Below are 21,416 nucleotides of genomic sequence, written 5' to 3' on the forward strand. Positions count from 1 at the left end.
AAAAAAAACACAAGGGTTTATTACAAATCTTACAAAGCCCAGAGATCAGTGCTCTGAGCGTGCTGCCAGCTTGCTGAGCTTCTGCAGGAGGGTGCTGCGCAGCTCCTCGTGCCCCACGTTATCTGTGATGGACTCCAGGAAATGCCCCTCGTTGGCTTTGCGCAGGGCAGAGCAGGGGGATGTGTCAGCCTTGCTGGACACCTCGTACTGCGACAGCACCTCCAGGGCCAGCACCAGCAGGGGCTCCCCACAGCCCTCCGTGCTGGCTGGCAGCATTGCAGCCACATGCAGCAGGTGGCAGAAGAGCTGGATGCAGACAAAGGACACCTCCTGCGCGCAGGGCTGCGCTGAGGCTGCGGCCGCCGCCTGCACCGAGGCCAGCAGGTCTGTGAGGCTGCTGCAGTACAGCTGCACCACGTGCAGCCAGGCCTCGGAGGGCAGCCAGGTGGAGCAGCTGGAGCTGCAGAGGAGCTGGAAGCCCCGCAGGAAGAGCACGGAGAGCTGGAGGTGGCAGGAGAAGGGGCGCAGGTTGAGCAGGGGCATGTGCTGCACGTACTCCAGCGTGTAGGGCACGTGCAGCACCTGCCTCTGCAGCAGCTGCTCCAGCACGGCCCCCAGCCTCTTCCACTCCCCGTGGCTGCACCAAGGCAGCACCTGGATCAGGGCCACCAGGAAGCCTTTGCTGAAGAGATTCACCTCTTCTGGGTTGTCCACGTTGAGGGTGAGCAGGGCCAGCATGGTGTCCCTGAGGGCCGGGGACACACAGCAGCACTCCATCCATGCCAGCAGCCCGCTGCCCGGCCCGTAGGCTGGCCACGACTGTGATGTCCACTCGTCCTCGGGGAGCCTGCAGATCTCAAACAGAGTCGCTGGCACCTCGTTCTTGAAGTGGTCCCCATAGAGCTTCTTCAGACGGAGCCCCACAGTCCAGTCCAGTGATGCCACCTTCCTGTGGAGCCAGGCCAGGGACTGCACCCACAGCTCCGAGGAGGGGACGGTCTCTGGGCCAACCAGCTCACACAGCTGGCAGAGGATGTCCAGAATCAGGTCTTTGGTCTCCAGGGAAGGGAAGAGCTGCTCCTTAGGCTGATGCCAGTACTTGGTGTAACCATCCAGAAGTCTGCAGAGGCTGAGGAGAAGTGGGAATGGGTGGCAGGATTTGATCCAGTGCTCTTCTGAACAGGATGGTATTCCCAGAACCTTACTGAGGATCTGCAGGCTCAGCTCAATCTCAGGAGAGCCTGACTTCAGATAGGGAAGGACAAAAGCTTTGGTCACTTCTGCAGGTGACACCAGCGGGGTGGCTGAGCCTGGCTGCATGAGAAAAGCCAGGAACTGAAGGAACTGCTCCTCTTCCCTCTCTGTGGAAAGCTTCCCCCACACTGCCTCCTCCAGACACCTCACCACCAGGCTGCCTGGCCTGCCTGGGTCCTCAGGGCTCTCCAGGAAGTTCAGTGCTGGGAAGGAGCAGAGGATTTGGGCAAGGAACTGGTGTGCTCCGAGGTTGACCACAGCAAGATGACAAACCTGCTTCACTGTGGCCTCAGGGGACAGCAGGGTCAGCCTGGCCATGGCAGCCACAGCCCTGCTCAGGCCTTCATCAGACACACTCTTGGTCAGCTGGTTGAAAGTCACATTCAGGTCCTCCTGGAGCCCCTCCCTGACAACCTGCACGTTCTGGGACAGACCTGGGCCACCCCAGGATGCCAGGACACCTGAGATCACTTTGTTTTTGTCACTTAATGAAAGCTCAGTGTAACACTCCACGATGGCTTCTGTCACTTGCACCTGCAGCTCTTGGGCTTCCTTGTCATGGTGGGATGTGGCAAAGCTCACCAGCGTCTCCAGCAGTTCCAAAACCAGCTCAGGGGTCTGGAACAGAGCTTTGTTTTTCACCAGGCACTCAACCCAGGCATTTGAAAAAGCCCAGGTCTTTTCAGATGCAAAAACAGAGCAGGTGTCCACGTGGCGGTCCAGCCTCTGTTCAATGACTGCCATGGCAACTGAAGACACAAGGCTGGTGTCCAAATCCTTCAGGATAGCAGTGGTGTCCCTGAGAAAGTCCTGGGTGAGCTGTGTCAGCTCCAGCACCACCCGTGTCTCACCCTCCCCCAGGTCTCCTGTCTCCAGGAGGAAATCCAGGTTCTTCCCAAGGCTGGTCAGAGCGTCCAGGAGCCGGTAGCTCTCAAAGCAGAGCCCCTCAGATCCCCTCAGAGTGTCCTGCAGCTCCTCTCCCCAGTCCTGCAACAAGCTGCAGAGCAAGTCCAAGCCCCCAAAGAGCTCCTCACGAGAGGGTTTGGTCAGGGGCAGGAGGCTCAGGCTCCTCTCTGCCTCCCTGACCTTCTCCCCCAGCCCCCAGGGGTGGAACTGGCTCTCACTGTCCCTGCCCCAGAGGCTGACTATGGCACTGAGCCTGGCCAGGTGCTCAGCGATGGGCAGGGGGCTGTGCCTTGGCCCCAGCCCAGCCGACAGCCCCAGCAGCTCCGCCAGGTTGGCCAGGGCACAGTACCTCAGGCGGGGCTGGGCGATGCTGCCCCGGATCTGCTTTAACCCCTCCAGCAGCACCGTGGGCAGCCCGGGGGCGTTCCCGGGGTCACCCTTGAACCTCTTCGGGGGCTGCAGACCATCCTCCAGGGAGGGCTCCGCGCCGTGCTGATGGATGAGGGCGCTGAACGCCGACACCGTGGCATCCTCCTGCCCCTCCCTGTGCTTCATCACCTCCCACCACACGTCCAAGAAGAGCCTGATGTCGGACGGGGACGTCTCGCTGGAGATGTACTCCACCAGGTTCTCCAGCTGTCCCCGGCACAGAGCAGGAGGCAGCGCCAGCAGCAGCTGCACCAGGAGCCGGGGCTCGCCCAGCGCCTTCACCAGCTCGAAGAGGGCGGTGTGGTTCACCTCGGGGATCATCGCGCCCACGGAGAAGAACTCGTCATCCTTCCAGCCCCACTCCAGCGCGGCGGCGGCGGGGGGGGCCGGCAGCAGGATCTTGGCCCACACGATGGCCACGGCCTCCTTCTTCCACAGCCCCCGCGGCGAGGGGCAGCGCTCGCCGATCTCGCGCAGCGCGTCGGTGATGGGCACCCCGGCGCGGGGCCAGTCGGCTTTGCGCAGCTCCCGCAGCGGCCGCGGCTGCAGGAGGCGGGCGGCCAGCAGGAACCCGCCGTGCAGGATCGCCGTCTCCTCGCCCACGGCCCACGGCCCCCCGGGACACGCCGGCGCCATGGCGGCCCCGAGCTCCGCCGGCTCCATGGCGGCGCCGTGCGATGACGTCATACCGTCGACGCGATGACGTCACGCCGCCCGCCCTGCCGCTGCCCATAGCGCCCCCTGGCGGCGCGGAGGTGTGCTGAAATAATTAATTAATTAGCAAATATACCAACATGTTTAATTTGACGAATAGGATGCAAAACCGTCGTTAAAATTGAGTTTAAAAGCTCGGACAAAAATCACAGCGAGGAATTTTTCCCGTTTCAGGTCACTGCCTGATCTCCATGAAACTCACCTCATTTTCACAATGAAAACATGATTTAAGGTATTTTATTTCAGGTTTTTAATCAACAGAATGACAAGTCAGGCAGCATACCTGGTACAAACAATGCCAGGAATGACAGCCTGTATTTTTATTCCACCAGCAAAAGCAGAGTGACTTCATTCCAACGGAATAAACCCTGAACTGTTATTTCCACAGGCAGTTCCTCACCAAAAGCTAATTGCAAAACTTATTTCAAGCTTCCTCCTGGCACCTCAGCAGACAGTGCAGCTACAAACCCCCAAGCACAGCCTGGAACGTGGAAATCTCCTGGAGAAGGGGTGGAAATCACCCCATCAACAACAAAATGCCAGTGAGAAACACAGCACAGGCTTGTCATTCTTCTTTGGAATGAAAACAAGGACTGGGATATTCACATGGTTTGGCAAGATCATTTCTTTGTTCCCAATAAAGGGATGCACTCCCTGCTCCAGCTCCCCACAGCTACATCAAAATCTCCTCTCCAGCCTGCAAATAAAGGACAGCTAAAGCAAATTAATCAGAAAATTAATTAACCAGAAAATAAAGTAGCTGATTCAGCTTTCTTTCAGGTATAACAACACAGAAATGTGAGGTTTTTCCCGACTGATGATCCCTGTTTTCTGAAGCCAAGGGCTCAGCTGCTCCTTTGCTGCACAGCCCCATTTTTTGGAAGGAGGAGACGTGATCTGCTGGAAGGGAGAGAGCAGCAGGCCAGAGACACCAGCTTAAATCAACCCAAAAAACCACCACAGGACATCCCAGCATCCTCTGATTGGGAAGGCAGCACTTAGCCAGGATGGGCATTTTCCTGGAAGAACTCCAAGGCACAGGAGGAGCAGCCCAGTCCATTCCTCCAGCTAAGCTGAAACCTTCTTCATGTTGTGGTCAGCAAACCACTTGTCACTCTTGTCTGCAGCCATGGCCTGCACAAAGACAAGTGTGGACGTGGTCAGAACAGGAGGAAAGATCTCTGCAGGGATAAATTATCTTTTAGCCACTAGAGTAAGGAGAACTGACACTGAAAACCAACGTTCTCTGCCACAGCAAATAATGTGACCATGCCCCAAGAGTGAGGCTGGAAAACTCCACCCAGGGCACTGAGTGAGCTTTAAAAACTGATTTATTTCCCTTACCAAGCCTGAGTAATGTGCTTCTAAAAAAAACTCATCATGGAATGAAAACTGGATTTTACAGGTATCTCTAATACCTGTAATATCTCTAATTAATAATTATTAGATTAATAATCTTCTTCTCTAAGGAAGAAAATGAATGTGCAGCCACTTACATCATCCAACAGCTTCTCACCAGCAGGGTCCACCTTGGACAGCTCTCTGAATGCCTCATCCCCCACAAAACAGATTTCATGGCCATCCTAGAAGGGAGCAGCTCAGTTACAACCAATGGCAAGGAGAAATTTAAACCCAGTTTAACCACAGTCCCCAGTTTTACTCACAGGATCAGCCAGAATTACCACTTGCACTGTGGCTTTGCCAGGCGTGTCCAGACTGACCAGAGGTGTCAAGATTTTCTGATTCTCCTTTTTCATCAGGGCTTCGATATTTGGCAGCTGAAAAGAGAATTTTTTTTTTCTGTTAATGATAAAAATTGCCTCTCCCAGCTGTGGGGTGAGGAAAGGGGTGAGGGGAGTGGGGCTGTCACCTCTGCCTTGGGGCAGGAGAAGGCGATGCGGCCAAACGCCGTCCCGTGATCCACGGCCCCTCCAACAGCCTTCAGCTCCAGCTTGCACTGCAACAGGGGAAAAAAACCCAGCCTGGTTTGTAGGGACACTGAGCTCCAGGCTGCAGCATGTGGGTGGTTCCAAAGTCCCCCATCCATGCTTTTCCCAGCAAGCCAAAATCACCACTTCACTTTTTTTTTTTTTCACAAAAGCCCAACTAAGTGTACACAGCTTCAGTTAAAACATTCATTATTAAGGGCTCAGTTGCTTTAATTAAGAACTTTTTTTTTTTCCCTTTTCAGATTCTGTTCTCAGGAAATGAGAAGTTTTTTATGGTGATTTTTTCCCAAGGACTGACCTGATTATCAGCATAGCCCAGCAAAGCCCTTTGTTTCTCCTCATCCTTCTCATATATTTTCATCCCAAGCAAACCAGACCAGTAGCTCACAGACTTCTGCAGGTCTGAGACACCCAGGGTTACCTTCCACACGGGATCTTGAGGATTGCAATAATTCCAAATTAGCTACAAACACATTTTTAAGTTTAAACACACAGTTTTGCATTCTCGAAAAGCAACAGAGAAATTGTTAAAAAGTGTTTTATAAAATGTCATAAAAATAAAAACACCCTGATACCCCACTGGTAAATCTCTGCTGAACACCAGGAAGGGTAAATAATTCACCTTTCTTGGGCTGCTCCTTGTCTTCCAGGTAAAACTTGTATCCTCCAGGGGCTTCAGTTTCAAAGACACCAGAGGTGATTTCTTTGAGGGGCCACCCCATTTTCTTGGCATTGCTCACAGCCTGGCTGGACACCAGAGTGATGCCCTGCAGAGGACACAACAAAATCCCTGGGGTGGATGCAGAGACATCACCTGTTTTCACACAGGAAACACCACACCTTCATCTGCTGCCAGCCTCTAAATCACAAAAGAGTGATTAATAATAAATATAAGAGCGTTTTCCTGCAGCAAGTCTTTCCTAGCTCAGCATTCTGTGTTGGATCTGGCAGCAAACACCAGCTGTCCTACACACAGAACAGAGACAGAAATGTTCCCTGGACCTGAAGTGAGCACAAATCTGCTCTGCTCTCTGCTCTTTCCAACCACAAAAACAACACTGAGGTGTTTAAGGGACCAAACAGCATAAAAAAAGCAGCTGGTACAACCCATATGACAAACCAGCTTCTAATTATTAAAGTAAATCAGCTTATCATGAGAAGGTTTGGCTGCTTGGAGTGGAACTCACCAGGAAGTCGTTGCCCAGGCGATATTCCCCAATGCCATAATTGTAAGTCAGCTCTGCCACAAAGTGATTGTCCTCTGGTCCATAGCCCACCATGGTCTTGCTCCATTTCCCATCATAAGGGCTGCAATAAACAGATTAGCCATATTTTAATGTCATAGCTATTAAAAGTAACCACCAAGAACTGCAAGTACTCGTGTTTCAAGGAGGAATTGCACTTCCAGAGTGAAATCGTGGCAGATTTGACCCTGGGCTGTCATTCAAGGCCACATGATAAAAGCAATTCTACCTCATTAACAGCTCGTGCTTTAAGAGCACAGGCTGCTCATCAGCTGCAATTACACAATCACTTCCTTATTGCTAAGTAGGAAAGGGCACCAAACTGTAACATTCCTTCCATTTCAGAGAGAAATGCGTTCCTTTTTCCTCTTTCTTCCATCCCTTTTTCTTTACAAAAGCCTTTGGGGCTACCAGGAGGGGTTTTTAACTCTACAACCTGGATAGTGCCACACCTACATAAACAATCAGTGGAACTGAACATGGTTCCTGGTAAGCCTAGAAATAATTCCATACAGTTAAGTTTCAACCTATAGGTGTGGTATTTATGTCCAATGTGGTGTTTATGTTCAATGTGGTATTTATGTTCAAAGTGGTATTTATGTTCAATATAAGCACCACGCCTACACAGAATGAGGGGCTGTATGTTCCAAGGGAAGCAATTTCATATAAAACAACCCAACCCTTGGTTTACTGCCGACCAACAGCCGGCCCCGGGCAGTCCCGGCAGGCAGGGCCCTCACTCACTCACTCACTCACTCACTCACTCACTCACTCACTCACTCACTCACTCACTCACTCACCCATTGCAGGCGGCCTTGCAGCCCTCCTCGAACTCCTCGTGCCGCAGCACCTGGAGAAAAACCACACAGGGCAAAATCATCGTGGTCCAACCTGGAATGCCTTCCCCAGAGCCGGGGATGGAGTGGGGGGGACGGGGTCAGCACGGGCAGGACGTGGCTCCATCCCATCCCATCCTCATCCTCATCCTCATCACCATCCCATCTCATCCCCAGCCCCATTCCCCAGCCCCATCTCACCCTCATCCCCATTCCGTCCTCATCCCCATTCCATCCTCACCCTCATCCTCAGCCCCATCTCATTTTCATTCCCATCCCATCCTCATCCCCATTCCCATTCCCCAGCCTCATCCCATCCTCATCCCCATCCCATCCTCACCCTCATCCCCAGCCCCATTCCCATTCCCCAGCCCCATCTCACCCTCATCCCCATTCCATTCCATCCCATCCTCACCCTCACCCTCACCCTCATCCCCATCCCCATTCCCGTGTCCCATCCCCGTCCCCTGGCCCGCTCTCCGGGTACTCGTAGGCCGCGGCGCCGCCCGTCCCCGGCAGTTCTCAGCCCTCCCGGAGCTCCCCGCCGCCGCGGCTCACCCTCATGCCCAGCAGCTCCCGGTAGAACCGCGCGGTGCGGGCCCGGTCCCCCACTTTGAAGACGAAGTGCAGCGCCCTGCGGGCGGCCATGGCTGCTGTGCCGGTGATGACGTCAGGCGGCGCGGCGGTGACGTCAGGCGGCGCGGCGGTGACGTCAGGCCGCGATGGCGGCGCTGGGCCGGGCGTGGCGGGCCCTGCTGAGGCCGCGGCGGGACCCGGGCGGGCGGCGCGGGGTGCGGGCGCTGCGGCGGAGCCCCGTGCGGGTGCTGCGGACGGAGAGCCCCCCGGAGAGCCCCCCGCAGCCGCCGCCGCCCGCCGTGGAGCGCAGCGCGGCCGCGCCCGGGCTGTGGTACGAGAAGGCGGCGCCCGGGGACCGCAGGCTGGGGTGAGCGCGGGGAGCGGGCCCGGCCCGGTGCCCCTCGGGAGCCTCGCTGGAATGGGAAGGGAATTCCCAGCCCGTGGGAGGAAGGGGGGACAGTGACGGCCGCTGCCGGGCTGAAGGTACCGGGAGGGCTTCGTGGAACCGGGAATGGTTGGGTTGGAAGGAGCTTAAAGCCCGTCCCGTTCCACCCCTTACCCTGGGCAGGGACACCTTCCGCCAGGCCGGGCTGCTCCAAGCGCCATCCAGCCTGGCCTTGGGCACTGCCAGGGATGGAGCAGCTACAGCTACTCTGGGCACCCTGTGCTGGAGCCTCACCGCCCTCAGAGGGAAGAATTCCTTCCCACCATCCCACCTAATCCTGCCCTCCGGCAGTTTAAAGCCGTTCCCCATTGTCCTGGCACTCCAGGCCCTTGTCCAAGTCCCTCACTAACTCTCAGGTACTGAAAGGTGCTCTAAGGTCACCCCAGAGCCAGTTCGCCCAGCCTTTCCTCCCAGGACAGGTGCTCCATCCCCCAGATCATCTTTGTGACCTCCTAGAGAAGCTCTCAGGGGCTGCTGAACGTCAGACTGCAGGTTTTGTGAGCATCACAGCCACGTTCTCTGAATATTTCCTCCACAGAAAAGTGGTGACTCTCGCCAAGTCGAAGAAGTTTCGGGATAATCACGGGAAGGTTCTGCTGGAGGGGCACAGGCTGATCAAGGATGCTCTGGAGGCAGGAGCTGTGCCACAGACACTCTTCTTCAGCACCGTGGGGCACCTGAAGCTGCTGCCTGAGGCAGAGATAAAACGAGCCAGCTTGGTGAAGGTGAAGTTTGAGGACATTAAGATCTGGTCTGACCTCGTAACTCCTCAGGGGCTTCTGGGTAAGTTGCCTCTGAAACAGTTGCAACACTGCCCAAAGGAAAACTTTTTATATTTATATAATGACTCTCTTAATCTTTCATTAGACATAGCACTGCTGGAAAATAAGTTTCCCTTGCCAAGTGACAAACTACTCAAACTTCCTTTAGGTGGAGCTTTTCCTAACACTTCCTCCAGCACATCTTTACAGAGATTTGGGCCAACTCTCTCAGGGCAGCCCTCTCCTTGGGGTGGGTCAGTCATAAACCTGTTACTCTTCATTTCCTCAGGCATCTTTTCCAAGCCTGACCCTGCCAAGATGTCGTACCCTGCAGCTCAGCTGGCCAGCTCCCTGCCCCTGCTCCTCATCTGCGACAACATCCGAGACCCAGGAAACCTGGGGACTATTCTGAGATCTGCAGCAGGAGCAGGCTGTCACAAAGTGCTGCTCACCAAGGGTAAGAGAAAAGTTTGAGTAGCCTGGGGGGTAAGGCAGAGAATGAGGTGCTTGAAGATATTCTCCAGTTTGTAAGGAGTGGCTGGGCTGGTTCTCTGTGGCTGTTGAATGCCACCTTTGTGGGAATCCTTGTGCTGTTACTGTTTCTCTGTGTTCCTCCCCAGGCTGTGTGGATCCCTGGGAGCCCAAGGTGCTCCGTGCAGGCATGGGGGCTCATTTCCGTGTGCCCATCGTGCCCAACCTGGACTGGGAGTCTGTTCCCACCAACCTCCCTGCTGGAATCCAGGTCTGCGTGGCCGACAACAACGACCCCGACGCTCCGGCCGGGAACACGGCCCTGCCGAGAGGGGCTGCCTCTGCTCCTGCCAGCCACAAAACTGCTGTGAAATCCAGCCCCAGGGCTGCTCCTGATGAGGAGGGAGCAGCAGGAATCCCAGAGCTGCCTGCACAGCATTACTACGAGGACTGGGCACGGGCTCCAGTGGCCGTGGTGATCGGAGGGGAGACCCACGGGCTGAGTGTGGCTGCACTTCAGCTGGCAGCCAGCACAGGGGGGAAGAGACTGATCATTCCTGTGGTGCCAGGTGTGGACAGCTTGAACTCTGCTATTGCTGCTGGCATCATGCTGTTTGAGGGCAAGAGGCAGCTGCTCTGGAGGCACAAGCAGGAGGATGACAGGCAGAAGTTGCCTGTGCCAGGCTGAACTGCTGCGGTTTGGGTGCTGAAGGAGGATTTCTTGCCTTTGGCTCCCTTGAGGGTTAATAAAAGAGCAGCTCGGGCTGTTTGGTTTGTAGTAAATGAGTGTTTAAGGCTGGAGAGTGCTGGGATGAGCGTGCGGCTCCCAGTGGATGTGGTGGCCACACGGTGATGCTAGAGAGAAGGGAAGGGTGATCACAGCGAGAAGGGAAAGGCCTGGCCTCACCTCAGCCGGTTCTCCTCTGCTCCAGCCCTTCCATCCAGCAGATCATGGAGACCTCAGCTCCCTCATCTGTGCTGGCCCAGCTAGGCTGCTGCTTGAGAGCGTGTGTCCTTTCCAGCCTGGCTGCGGTTTTGGGTCAGAAAGGCCAGACTGCTGCCACCTCAATGGTTCCTGCCTGTGCTTACCCAAACCCTGTGCTCCAACAATCACTCCAAGCCTGCCATGGGCCAGCCTGGCTGGGGGGGCTGTGGGGTGGGGTGTCCACACCTCTGGGCTGCTCCTGGAGCTGCTCCCCAATCAGTTCATCACTGCTGCACACAGGAACCTCTCAAACATGCAGAACACAGGCTGGGTTTATACAGGCTGAGCTGGCGGCCGTTCCCAGCTCCTGGCAGGGTGGGAAGCTGCAGCAGGATAAAAGGGAAGGCCATAATCCTGCCATGGCTGACTAATGAGCTGAAAGGGAAAAGCAGTGGCTTGCACAACATGCGCTATTCAGGCTGGGAACGCCCCAGTGGCTGCCAAAGGGCTCCCTCCCTCCTAAGGAGCTCTGACCCCCCCCAGCTAAGCAGGCACAGGCAGGGGCTGTGTGAGCCCAGGGGGGAGCACACAATGACAGGAGCCACCTATCTATCCACAGGGTCAGGCTGTGGGCTCCTCTTCCCCCACACAGGCTCTCCCTGACAGCAGGACACTGCAATCGGGGAGGAGGTCATTGTAACAGTTTTATTACAAAGTTCCAATCACCATGTACAGTTTTTACAATGTCACTTTTCAAGGGCTTGGCTGTGCTGCTTGGGTTAGGGAGGGAAGGTTTTTTTTTTTTTTTTCTTAGGGTTTGGGAGGACTTTTTTTTTTTGGTAATTTTTTTTAAAGAACAGCACCATTAACGTTGAGTTTGGGACACACCTACAAAAAACAGCTCAATCAACTAACACAGAGGGGAGAGGACAATTCATACCAGAGAGAGAGACAAGAGGGGACAGGGAGAGCACAAGGAAGAGAGGAGAGGTGAGGGCAGCCCGGTGGTGATCCTCCTCCTGGCTCAGAGTGGGAGGGACAGAGGGAACACCCACCCATGGCAGGAGGATGGACCCTGACACGCACAGCCAGCGCTGCCTAAGGCTGTCGGTGCTTGGAGTGGGGGGTGGGAAACCCACAAGGGAAGGTCTCACCCCCAGGAGGAAGAGCTTGGCTGTGCCGTGGTCTTTCAGAGGTTGTCAGCAGTTAAGACTTTGTCTTGGCCTTGTCAGGGCACTTGCGTGGGAGAGAAAGGACTGGCCATGGGCGATGGGGACAGTTTCCTTATTGCTTCCTGGAAGTCATTTAGTCAGCAGCGGTGGTGAGAAGGGAAAGAAGGGGGAGGAGGAGAAAGAAAAGAGCCCCAAGAACCCCACCCACTGCCTGATGCATACGTTGGGAAGAACACCATGCAAAAAAGATTTGCCTGCCTAGCTAGTGCCATGTATAAAATAACAATACGGTAACAGTTCTGGCCTGGTTATTAGAGAATATATCACCATGAAGCACAAGCGAAGTCTCCAAACGCCAACAACTCCCTGCTCAAAGTGCATCTCGAGGAGTTTGCTTAGGAGAAGGATTCACTGCGTAAAACAAGGCACCACAAGAAGGTTGGATACTGGGTCGGGCGTGAGGACACGCTGGAGAATCCACAAGCGGCGGAAGAGAGACCTAAGTTTTAAATAATGTCTGTTGGCGTGGGGGCCCCTTAGATGGGCTCGGGTTTTAGCTTGTCTGCTAGAAAGTCGCTGACAAAGGCTTCCACGATTTCGGGCGTGATCTCCTCCACATCCATCACGTACTTGGCCCGGGCAGACATGTCCAGGATGGTGAGCAGGGGGGCAGCCTCGGGCAGGTTGGTGTAATCCCGCAAGGAGTCGGTCATGTCGTCCTGGAGGCCAAAAGGAGAAGGACAGGAGTCATCGGCAGAGCCAGGACACCAGGAGCAGTTTGCTGCTGCCACAGTCCAGCCCAGAGTGTATCCCAAGAGGCTGGACCTTGCAGCAGCATTGCAGTACCATGAGCACAGCAGGCAACATCCATCTTGGTGCCTGCTCTCCTTGTGATTTGTGTCAGAACCAAACGGGGCTGGTTTATCCCAGCTGGAATGGGATATGCACTCCTCCAACCCAGAGGCACTGCTTCCAGACTGACCTACTACCCCAGCCACCCCAGAGCCTCTGGGACAACCACAGCTCAAGGAACTGGGGACAAGTGCTGAGTGTGGGGACTGCCAGCACAGCCAGGGCCTCGTTGCTCAACAAGGGTGGATACCAAAGGGACCCAAGCACACGCCCAGAACAAAGCAAAGAACAGGAATGGGACGAAGACTTGTGCTTTGAGCCAATGATGAGACCCCACCAGCAGGCCCCAGTGTCTGGGCACACACAGGAGCAGCAGGCTGCTTGCAGGGGGAGAGGGCTGTCCTCCTCTATGGGCAAAGACAACTCTTTATCCCTCCCAAGGCTGCAGGATGCACAAAGCCAGTGCGATTCATCACCGAGCCCACACCATGCCGGCAGTGGGGCGTTCCTGGGCGCCCCTTCCGAGGGGCAGGCGTGGAATCCATGCACCTGGTTGGCGGCCGGGGCTCTGCAGCGCGTGGCGGCAGCGCTGGGGAGCTCCTCTCGCGCCTCCCCTTCCTCTGCAGAGGTTTCTGGCGCAGCTGGACCACGTGGCTGGAAGGGCCAGCAGGGCTGGGCTCGTCGCCTCGGCCGCCCCCCAACCCAGAGGTGTCGGGATGCCTCGTCCTTTATTTACAAAAGGCACCAAGGAATATTTATTTTTTTTTAATCAATGCAAAATCGGTCCAGACGGTGCTGGGAGAAGTGATGGGAGGCGCCTGCTCCGGCCATGGCCAGGCTGCTTTGTGCGTGGGGGCCGGCGGAGCCCCGGGGCCAGCGCTCCCGGCTATTGAGGTGACGGATGAATGGGATGTGCCGGACGCTCCCCATTCTTTGGGCCGGCCCTGTGGCGGCCGTCGGGAGCTGCATGAATAGCAGCAATGTTTCAGCGGGGAGGAAAATGCTTCGCAGGCTCTAGGGGGGAGGGGGGAAGGTCCCGGACCCTCCCAAAATAGCCCTTTTCCAACAAGGGACTCATTCAAGGGTGCGGGGCCGAGCTGGGATGCTCAGAGACCCGTTACGGTGGTGGGAGTGGTAGAGGCTTGCACAGAGGGGGCCAGCAGGGCTGTGGGAGGTGGCAGTGGGAGCCTGGCTGGCTGGAGGGGCCCAGGCTGTGGCAGTGGGGACCCTTTTGTCGCAGGGCGGCTCCGGAGGGCTCCGCGCATGGAGCACTGCGGCTGTGACGTGGGCGTGCAGGGACGGAGCAGGCGCAGCGCCTGCCACCTGCCCAGGCCCTGAGCGCTGATGTGGGAGGGGAACTTCAGGCCTGGGGGTGTTGAGAGCTTTTTTGACCCCTACACAAAACCTTTGTTTGCCAGGCTGCAGCAGGGGAAAGTGTTCATATGGGGGAAAGGGAGGCCAGAAGTCCTCAGGTCTTCCCGTTTCCCATTCTCTCCAAAAGATCTTTGACTCCGAGCACTGCAGCCCGCACATGCCTCAAATAACATCCCAGCCAAGAAAAACATGGTCAGCTCAGGGAAACAGCCGAAATTTCACTGGCTGGGCCAGGCTGAAACTGAAACCCTGCTCCTCTTCCCCTGCCCAGCTGCTTTCCTGCCTGGACAGCCTCAGGGTTGAGCAGGCAGCAGCCTCAGCATGGCAGTTCCCTCCTTCCCACCTCCCACTGCCCCACTCTGCCTGTCCCTCTCCCACCTTCAGGCTTTTCCATCTCTGAGCAAACTCTGCTAGAAGTAATATCCAGCAAGAAGAACACAGATTGAGCCAGGCCTCAAATCTGGTTTTGCTCCATGCTGCCTGACAGCTGCAGTAGCTCTGTTGCCTCAGTTTACCCCCTGAACAACAACTACAGTGGTACCCAACCCAGCTCAGTCCCCACAGCCAGCAGGACACAGCCCTGTGCTCTCCTCTCACTTACCTCACCCGCCACGAAGAAGAGCAACGGTGCCTCCTCCTCTTTGGCTTTGTACTTGGCTATGATTTTTTCAGCTATGGGCTGAATCAGTTGTTTCGCCGCCTCCGACTCCCCGTCATCCTCTGAATCTGCAGGGCACGGCGTTGTGGAGACAAAATGAAAAGAGGCAAGGCAAAAAAAGGAGGTTAGGATCAAAGGATGCAAACAGACCAGGCACTGGCAGCTCTGTCCCACAGCACCACCATGCAGGAAGCCAGAGCCCGGATGTGCCACACAGATTTCAAAGCCACGCAGCTCTTGGAGCAATCAGGGAACAGTTGAAATGCACTACAGGGAAACACCTAAAAGAACAGCAACTCCTGCTCCCCAGATACTCCATTGCTCGCTCCCTGGTGCTGTTGGTGATGTGCAGGGACAAACAGGCACAAAATAAAGCTGCTTTGTGGTTTGAGCATGTTTTGAAGACCAAACAAAGGCACTGATCTGAGGCTGCTGCCACCCCTGCCCGCCACCCACCATCCCTCTGCCTCGGGATGGCTGAGCTGCAGCTTTGCTGCTCCAGTCTCAGTGCTGTGAAGGCAGCTTTGATTTGACAGAGGTAGGGCAGAAAGAGATGGCAGCATCAATCAAACGCCAGCCACCACTGAAGTTCAAATAGTGAGCTGGAAAGAGGAGAGTCTGCGTCCTTGGGAAGCGTGGAGATTAAAAGATTCCAATTCGGGGACAACTTTTAGGCATTAAAGGAAGAAGGCAGAAGAGAGCCCCTTGTCTCCCCTCATGGTCTTTGATGTAACCCAGCTGGGACAAGCCATGCCCATGCCAGGAAATCTCTCAACCCTTGCTTCACACATCCCTGTCCTCCTCTCTGGCTTCTTCAAGCAAAGCAGGAGATTCCAGAGACGCTGCACACTGGATTTCAGGGTCTGTCCTGCATGGCAGTGATAAACACGCCGAGAGTGGTGGGGTGTCTGCAGGGATTGATTTTCCTACAAACATCGGCAGCTGGCGGCGCTCCAGGCAGCCCTGCACACTCTGGCTAACCCAGCCCTAACCCCTCTGGGGAAGGAGTAGATCAGTCAGGATTTATTCAGCACCAGCACTTGCTAAGCCTGCTTTCTCCTGGGGGTGCTGCTGCCTGTGCAGTGCAGGCACTGGTCTGCTGGGGGGTCTCCCAGCAGGACAAAGCTGGCCAGGAGGAGCCCCCATTCCCAGTGCCTGCCTTGCTGCAGCACCAGCTGCATCTCTGCCCCAGCACATCACTGGTGGATTTCATCAGGACCATCCACCCCCAAAAGCACGGAGCAAGAGCTCCAGCTGTTCTCCTGATGAGCTGTTTGCAGCAAGGTGATAGAAAAACTTTGCTCGGAGCAAGATAAAAATAACTCTTTCCAGAGGCCTGCAGCGCCAGCCCCAATCCATCAGGCTTGGCGTGGCCAGCCGGTCCTTCCCGCGAAAGGAGAGGATTTTTGGCTCTGTGCTCACATCCCCTGCTGGGCTCCGCTGAATAAATAACCAGGGTCAAAAGGAAATCTGAAAGGGAAGAGGGAAAGGAGCAAGGGCTGTGTTATCAGCGCTGCAGAGGAGTGTGTGCTGCTCACAAAGGGCACAGGAGGAAGCGGGACACGAGCCCTGCCCTGGGCCAGGCACAACACCAGCAAGGCAAGGGGGGCTTCTTCAGCACACCCTCAAACTCCACACAGCACACAGGGGACAGCTGCACCCCCTCAAGAGCCCAGGACCCCTCAATTCCCACCCTGGGATGCTGTGTGCACCCCAGTGCTGCCCACCCAGGGCTCAGCCTGCAGCACAGCTCATCCCAGCCATGCCCTTTCCTGAGTTATTGTGTCCATTGCTGGCAGGGAAGCAACGAGGAACGAGCCACCCTCGTGCTTTGGGTGAGCCCTAGGCCTATTTCTAACTGCAGGGAAGCTTCATGTGTGGGTTAGCAGTGAAAGGACAGGAACTTTGGGGAAAAAATTGCCCTGTCCTACAGCCAGGGGAATCAGTGGAAAAAAGGACCAGCAGATCATGAAAGTCTGCTCTGACTGTCACAGCCCTGTGCTGTAATTTCAAGCACAGATTTATAATCCCTTGCAGAGACACTTCCTCTGGCTCCTCTGTAACATCACGTGTGCCTGAAGTCCCTGCTCCAGAAAGGCTTTTCCCATCTCCACCACCACCAGCTGTGACACTGTATTTCTCATACTCCCAACACCTCATCAGCATTCCTATCCACAGCCACCACCACACCTTTGTTGTGACAGCTCCTCTGCGCTGCCAATCGCTGCTCCACCACATCCCAGGGTGGTGTGTGGGAGCTGCAGGAGCCCCGTGGGCACAGCAGGCTCTGGCAAACCCCTGTGAGCTGCTGTGGTACAGGAAAGGCTCCTAAAGTCTGTCCTAAGGGGCTCCCACAGGGAGCTCTCTCCCTGCACTGGCCTTTCTATGAGCACACAGTGATGGTAACTGGAAATGGAAGTGATCCCTTCCCAGGAAAACTGTCATCACCAGAGGCAGCTCCCAGCCCCAGGGCCAGCTCCAGCCAAGCTGGCAGGTCACCCAGCCCCCTTCCCCAGCACAGCTCTGCTGTCACAGCAGGGATGCTCCATCCATACCTACAAAGAGAACGAGGCAGGGGCCCTCATTCAGCTGCACGGCGTTGGAGTCTGTCAGCTCCAGCACGGGCTTGGGGTGCCAGGGGAACTCGCGGCACTCGATGTCATTCAGCACCTCCACCCGGCCCTGCCGCGTGATCACGTCTCCCTTGGAGTCCAGCACGATGAGAGTCGGGATGCCTGCGATGGAAAAACACAGGGAAGGGGATCAGCCAAAGCACGAACTGGCCAGAGACAGGGTGTGGGGAGAAAGGCCTCTTCCTATGGCCTCTGGCTCTGGCAGGAGCCCAGCGAGCCTCCTGACTCTCCGCAGCCCACAGAGTGGGGATCAGGCTTCCTGGATCCTGTTTCTGTCCTAGCAGAGCACAGCAATTCAGGAAACATTCAGCTCTGGCATTGCCTGCCTCTCTCTGCCCAGCTGCAGGCAGGGATTGCTGCTGTCTGGTGCCCACAGGTGCAAATCCCACCATACCATCCAGAGACTCTCCCTCTTGCACCACCATCCCAGTGCCAAGATGTGGCTGCCTCTGGAAGAGCCCAGTTCCCAGGAACTCACAAGGCCTGCAGACAGCAGTGGCCAGGAAGCAGGGTGTGTTCCTTCCCAGAACACGCATTTTTGCCCCCACAACCCTTCAGCACTCTGCACTAATGGCCCAGCCATTTCCACAGCACATCCCTCTGGGGACTAACAAAGCTGTGCAGGAATGTCCAGGTCTACAGGAACCTGGCAGGATGAGGTTCAAGAGATATCCAGTGATGGTTTGGCCCTTGGGAAAAAGCAGCATTTTGCCCTGAGCTATGAGGCTGAAAAGTTTTGTCATAAAGGAGAAGCTTTGTACAGGAGCTGAACAGAGTTGCAGCAGAGACACAGCACAAGTCACCAACTCAAATGTCACTGGCAGAGGGGCAGGTTGGACACCAGCTGGTGACCATCCCATCTGATAAAGCACCGGCTTTCCGGCCACAACACAGCCACGGGTGGGTCAGCAGGAGCTGTTGGTGACTTCATCTGGAAAACACACCATTCCTCTGTCATCAGAGAGACAAAGAAACATCCCACAAGGAAGGAAGAGGGCACAGCAGGATCAGGCCCCAAGGAACAAATGAAGTGACCAGTGTTAGTGCCAAGTGCTGCTGTCATTGCTCATCACCTGGGCTTTGACCTGCTCCCTGTGCAGCATCTCCTTCACCCAGCAACATCCCAGCAAGCTGAGGCAATTCCAACACTCCTGCCTTTCATCCCAAGGTTCATTTTAAAGCTCATTCCTCAGAAATTTCCCTGCAGAGCCCTTCCCTGAGCAGGAGGCTGGCAGTGTGTTTGCCCCTGCCAGGCTGCTGGCACTGCACTCCCGTGTTTGTCCAACAGTGGGTTCCTCAGAAACCCTTTGAATTCGAGGCATTTCTCTAGGAAATACACGGGCATCTGTGTGTCCCAGCCTGCCTGCAGGTCCAGGCCAGCGGCCGCATTCCGGTCATTCCAGCCCGGGGCATTCCTGCCTGCGCTGGGGCTGGTGCTAAGCAGCAGTGCAGGAACCCGCCCAATGGCTGAGCTTGCAGATCCTTAGGGTACGCCAAGAAAACCATTTTGTATCACAAAAAGGCTTATTCATTACCTGCTGGTAATTCAACGTAGCCCCAGGGCAGGGATGGGTTAAACAGAGTGGAAGGAATTGGGAAATCTCACGCTGGCCTTGTCCTCACAGGCACAAAGTGCTACTGACACCAGGAGAAGCGCTCTGGTGCTCAGCAGCACGCAGGATTTGGATCCTGATCCTTTTACGACTGCCAACCCCACCCCAAACGCCTGCTTTTCCATCCATTATACATGAGGGACAGGCTTCTCAGGTCATCAGTCAGCCTGAGCAACGCAGCACTCCCAGGCAGAGGTTTCAAATGAGCTTTGCTGAGCTGGGAAAATTAAGGGCTCAATTTAGACACGGATCGCTGTGATTCTGCAGCTATCAAGGATTTCATCCACTATTCAAAGCATTCCTTTAGACGTCACCTAATTTGCATATGCAGATGACCTCCCCCCCCCGCCAGTACCCAGCCACTAAACCTCCAACTGCAAATACAAAACTGAACCAGAAAACAAAATATTTTTAAAGATAATTCACATCCCTGTCTTCTCAGGTGACGTTTGTTGACTACTTCCCTAAAAGACACGCCCTGTTTCCAGGGGACACAGACCTGCAGGACCAGGGAAACCATCCTTAATGTTATTCACACCTGCTAACCCAAAAAATTCCCCCTCCCGGCTCGTCCCAGCCACTATTTGTTATTTTAGTGCCTTTTGGGGGATTTGGTAATTGCCTTAAGTCATAACACCAGAATTTACTTATCAAGAAAAATCAGCGATCAGACACTGCAATGAATATTGTATAAGCTTGGATGAGAATTAGCATAGACAGCCTTGGTTGGATTTTATGCACTAGAAAATGGATTTGGCTCCCACGGGGGCAGCATTTTATGAAAACACAGGGGCCAAATGGTTTGTTACCGAACCTGGCAAGGCATTTACATATTTATATATTAAACCCCAGACCCGACATTGAAATCTCATCTGCATGAAGTCTGTTGGGTGAGTAATCACAATCTACGTAAAGCAAACCCCACACCAACCGCAGCACAGGTGGTGCATTTGATTGCTGCTTTTTCACTTTTTCAGAAGAAAGCTCCAGAAATCTCCTGTAGCAGTGACCTCCAGGCTGTGAGGGTGACCTGTGGGTGTCTGGGCTAAAGCATGGGGAAGGGGAGAAACAACAAGATTGATAGGAATCCCAAAAAGACACTATAGAATATGCCCCCACCATGGGGAACATTGGGGAACTCAGAGATCTCGTGAGATACACAACAACAAGGGGTGATTCCTACCAAGGCACCAAGTTTATCACTGCTCCCCATCTTTGGAAGGAGAGCTAAAGCCAGGGGATTTTACCCAAGGCAGGACTGGGAGCTGCCTGCACAAAGGGGAATTATTTCTAAGCAGCCACAACACAAGACATGACTCTTTCTCAGAACAGGACTGCACCCAGAAGCAATTTACTAGAGGTGGTTTGGTAGAGCCTGTGACTGCACGTGAGTTATGAATAGAGGCATTCAAGTAAACCCAAATAAAGGCCTATAACTCAACTTGCATTTTATACTGAGTTCTTAAAAGTTGTAGGGGCCAACACGGGACTAAAACAACAAGAGATTTGACTCTCTTGCTGCTTTCCACCACTCAGGAACTTAAAGCAGACAGGGAAGACAAACTCTTCTGTTGTTTCAGTACCCAGCCTTCTAAAAACAGATGGAAACCTCCTCATGTTGTGCTCACAACCCAAGCACCAGGACGGTAAGCTGGACACTCTCACTGATTGTAGGTGCAGCTCCAAAGAGAGCTTTCAGAGAGGCAGCATCAGAACCACGAATGTGAGAAAAATGCAGCTGTGGTTACACAGATCTGATTTTTCATTTAGGTGGAATAACCATGTATGGTGTGAGCAGAGGCCACGACATCCAGCTCTGTTTGCAGGAAGCTTTTGTCCCAGCTGATGTGAAAAGCCTGACTGCAAACAGGCAGGAGCTGATATCCAGGGATAACGTGGGAGCTACCTGGGCAGAGGAGGGGATGCAGGGAACAGCCAATATTGACATTTTCAGGTCGGCACACAACAAAGGGAGATACTTTTAAGAAGGCAGGGGCTGGAGTTGGAGGGAAAGCTGTTGTAACTGTTTCCTTGGCTACAGCATGCCTGGTGCTCAAGTATCCATGTCTGGACACCTTATTTACAGAAAGTCCTAGTGAAACTGGCAGCAGTCCTGCAGCGCTCAGCCGAAACCAGCACTGGAGAGGGTTGTGAGCAGGCTGGGGAAAAGACAGATGAATTTGGAAAGCTCTTGCCTCGTGGGAAGGTCATTAAGCAGCAAGCTGATGGCTATTTAAAGCAGGCAAATGGTTATTCTTGGGCTAAGGTCAGGGAACAGGGCTGAGTGGCAGCACCTGAGCTCACGCCAGAAGGGGTGTACAGAGAGGACTCCAAGGAGGAATTATTTCTCCTGTCACTCTTCCCAAGCCCTCTGCCACCTTTGGCAACACTCCTCCTTCCCTGCAGATCACATTAACGTTCTGCCAGCCTGCACCCACCTGGACAACATGTAACTGAGTCAAGGGAGGTTTAGGTTGGATATCAGGAAAAGTTTTTTCACCCAGAGGCTCCCCAGGGGAAGTGTTCACAGCACCAAACCTGTCTGAGTTCAAGAAGCCTTAGGACAAAGCTCTCAGGCACAGGGATTAGATTGTTGGGTGTCCC

At 54.8% G+C, this 21,416-nt stretch overlaps 4 protein-coding genes across 5 annotated transcripts in view; 1 reads left to right on the forward strand and 3 right to left on the reverse strand.

Moving 5' to 3' along the window:
* Positions 1 to 19: 19 nt before the first annotated feature.
* Positions 20 to 3,252, reverse strand: GEMIN4 (gem nuclear organelle associated protein 4; the record flags this gene model as incomplete). The annotated part of the gene is made up of 1 exon (XM_083874971.1): positions 20 to 3,252. One exon carries the CDS (start codon positions 3,250 to 3,252, stop codon positions 46 to 48), a length of 3,207 nt encoding a protein of 1,068 aa, XP_083731097.1. The 3' UTR covers positions 20 to 45.
* Positions 3,253 to 3,375: 123 nt separating this feature from the next.
* Positions 3,376 to 8,001, reverse strand: GLOD4 (glyoxalase domain containing 4). Its single transcript, XM_083874986.1, has 9 exons — positions 7,891 to 8,001; positions 7,297 to 7,346; positions 6,440 to 6,560; positions 5,875 to 6,019; positions 5,551 to 5,687; positions 5,174 to 5,260; positions 4,968 to 5,081; positions 4,800 to 4,886; positions 3,376 to 4,437 (listed from the first exon to the last, which is right to left on the reverse strand). The coding sequence occupies exons 1-9, from the start codon at positions 7,978 to 7,980 to the stop codon at positions 4,372 to 4,374; spliced, it is 897 nt and encodes a 298-aa protein (XP_083731112.1). The 5' UTR covers positions 7,981 to 8,001; the 3' UTR covers positions 3,376 to 4,371.
* A 53-nt stretch (positions 8,002 to 8,054) lies between these two features.
* On the forward strand, positions 8,055 to 10,368 carry MRM3 (mitochondrial rRNA methyltransferase 3; the record flags this gene model as incomplete). Its single annotated transcript, XM_083875302.1, has 4 exons — positions 8,055 to 8,275; positions 8,892 to 9,136; positions 9,404 to 9,571; positions 9,735 to 10,368. The coding sequence occupies 4 exons, from the start codon at positions 8,055 to 8,057 to the stop codon at positions 10,271 to 10,273; spliced, it is 1,173 nt and encodes a 390-aa protein (XP_083731428.1). The 3' UTR covers positions 10,274 to 10,368.
* An 829-nt stretch (positions 10,369 to 11,197) lies between these two features.
* Positions 11,198 to 21,416, reverse strand: part of NXN (nucleoredoxin) — a 46,792-nt gene continuing 36,573 nt past the window's right edge. For both annotated transcript variants that reach the window (XM_083875459.1, XM_083875460.1), the window contains exons 6-8: positions 17,122 to 17,301; positions 14,510 to 14,634; positions 11,198 to 12,401 (exon numbers count right to left, since the gene is read on the reverse strand). In XM_083875459.1, coding sequence (XP_083731585.1) covers positions 12,219 to 12,401; positions 14,510 to 14,634; positions 17,122 to 17,301 — 488 coding nt within the window. In that variant the 3' untranslated portion in view covers positions 11,198 to 12,218. The remainder of the gene's footprint in view (positions 12,402 to 14,509; positions 14,635 to 17,121; positions 17,302 to 21,416) is intronic.

This window comes from Zosterops lateralis, assembly GCF_965231275.1.
Source record: "Zosterops lateralis genome assembly, chromosome: 19".
In the NCBI taxonomy this organism is placed as follows: Eukaryota; Metazoa; Chordata; class Aves; order Passeriformes; family Zosteropidae; genus Zosterops; species Zosterops lateralis.

Coding starts and splice junctions, on each gene's coding strand:
- GLOD4 (XM_083874986.1), bottom strand. CDS start 7,980: ATGGCCGCCCGCAGGGCGCTGCACTTCGTCTTCAAAGTGGGGGACCGG. Junction 5,082..5,173: donor TCTCCTGCCCCAAGGCAGAG/GTGACAGCCCCA, acceptor TTCTCTTTTCAG/CTGCCAAATATCGAAGCCCT. Junction 4,438..4,799: donor GTGAGAAGCTGTTGGATGAT/GTAAGTGGCTGC, acceptor GTCTTTGTGCAG/GCCATGGCTGCAGACAAGAG.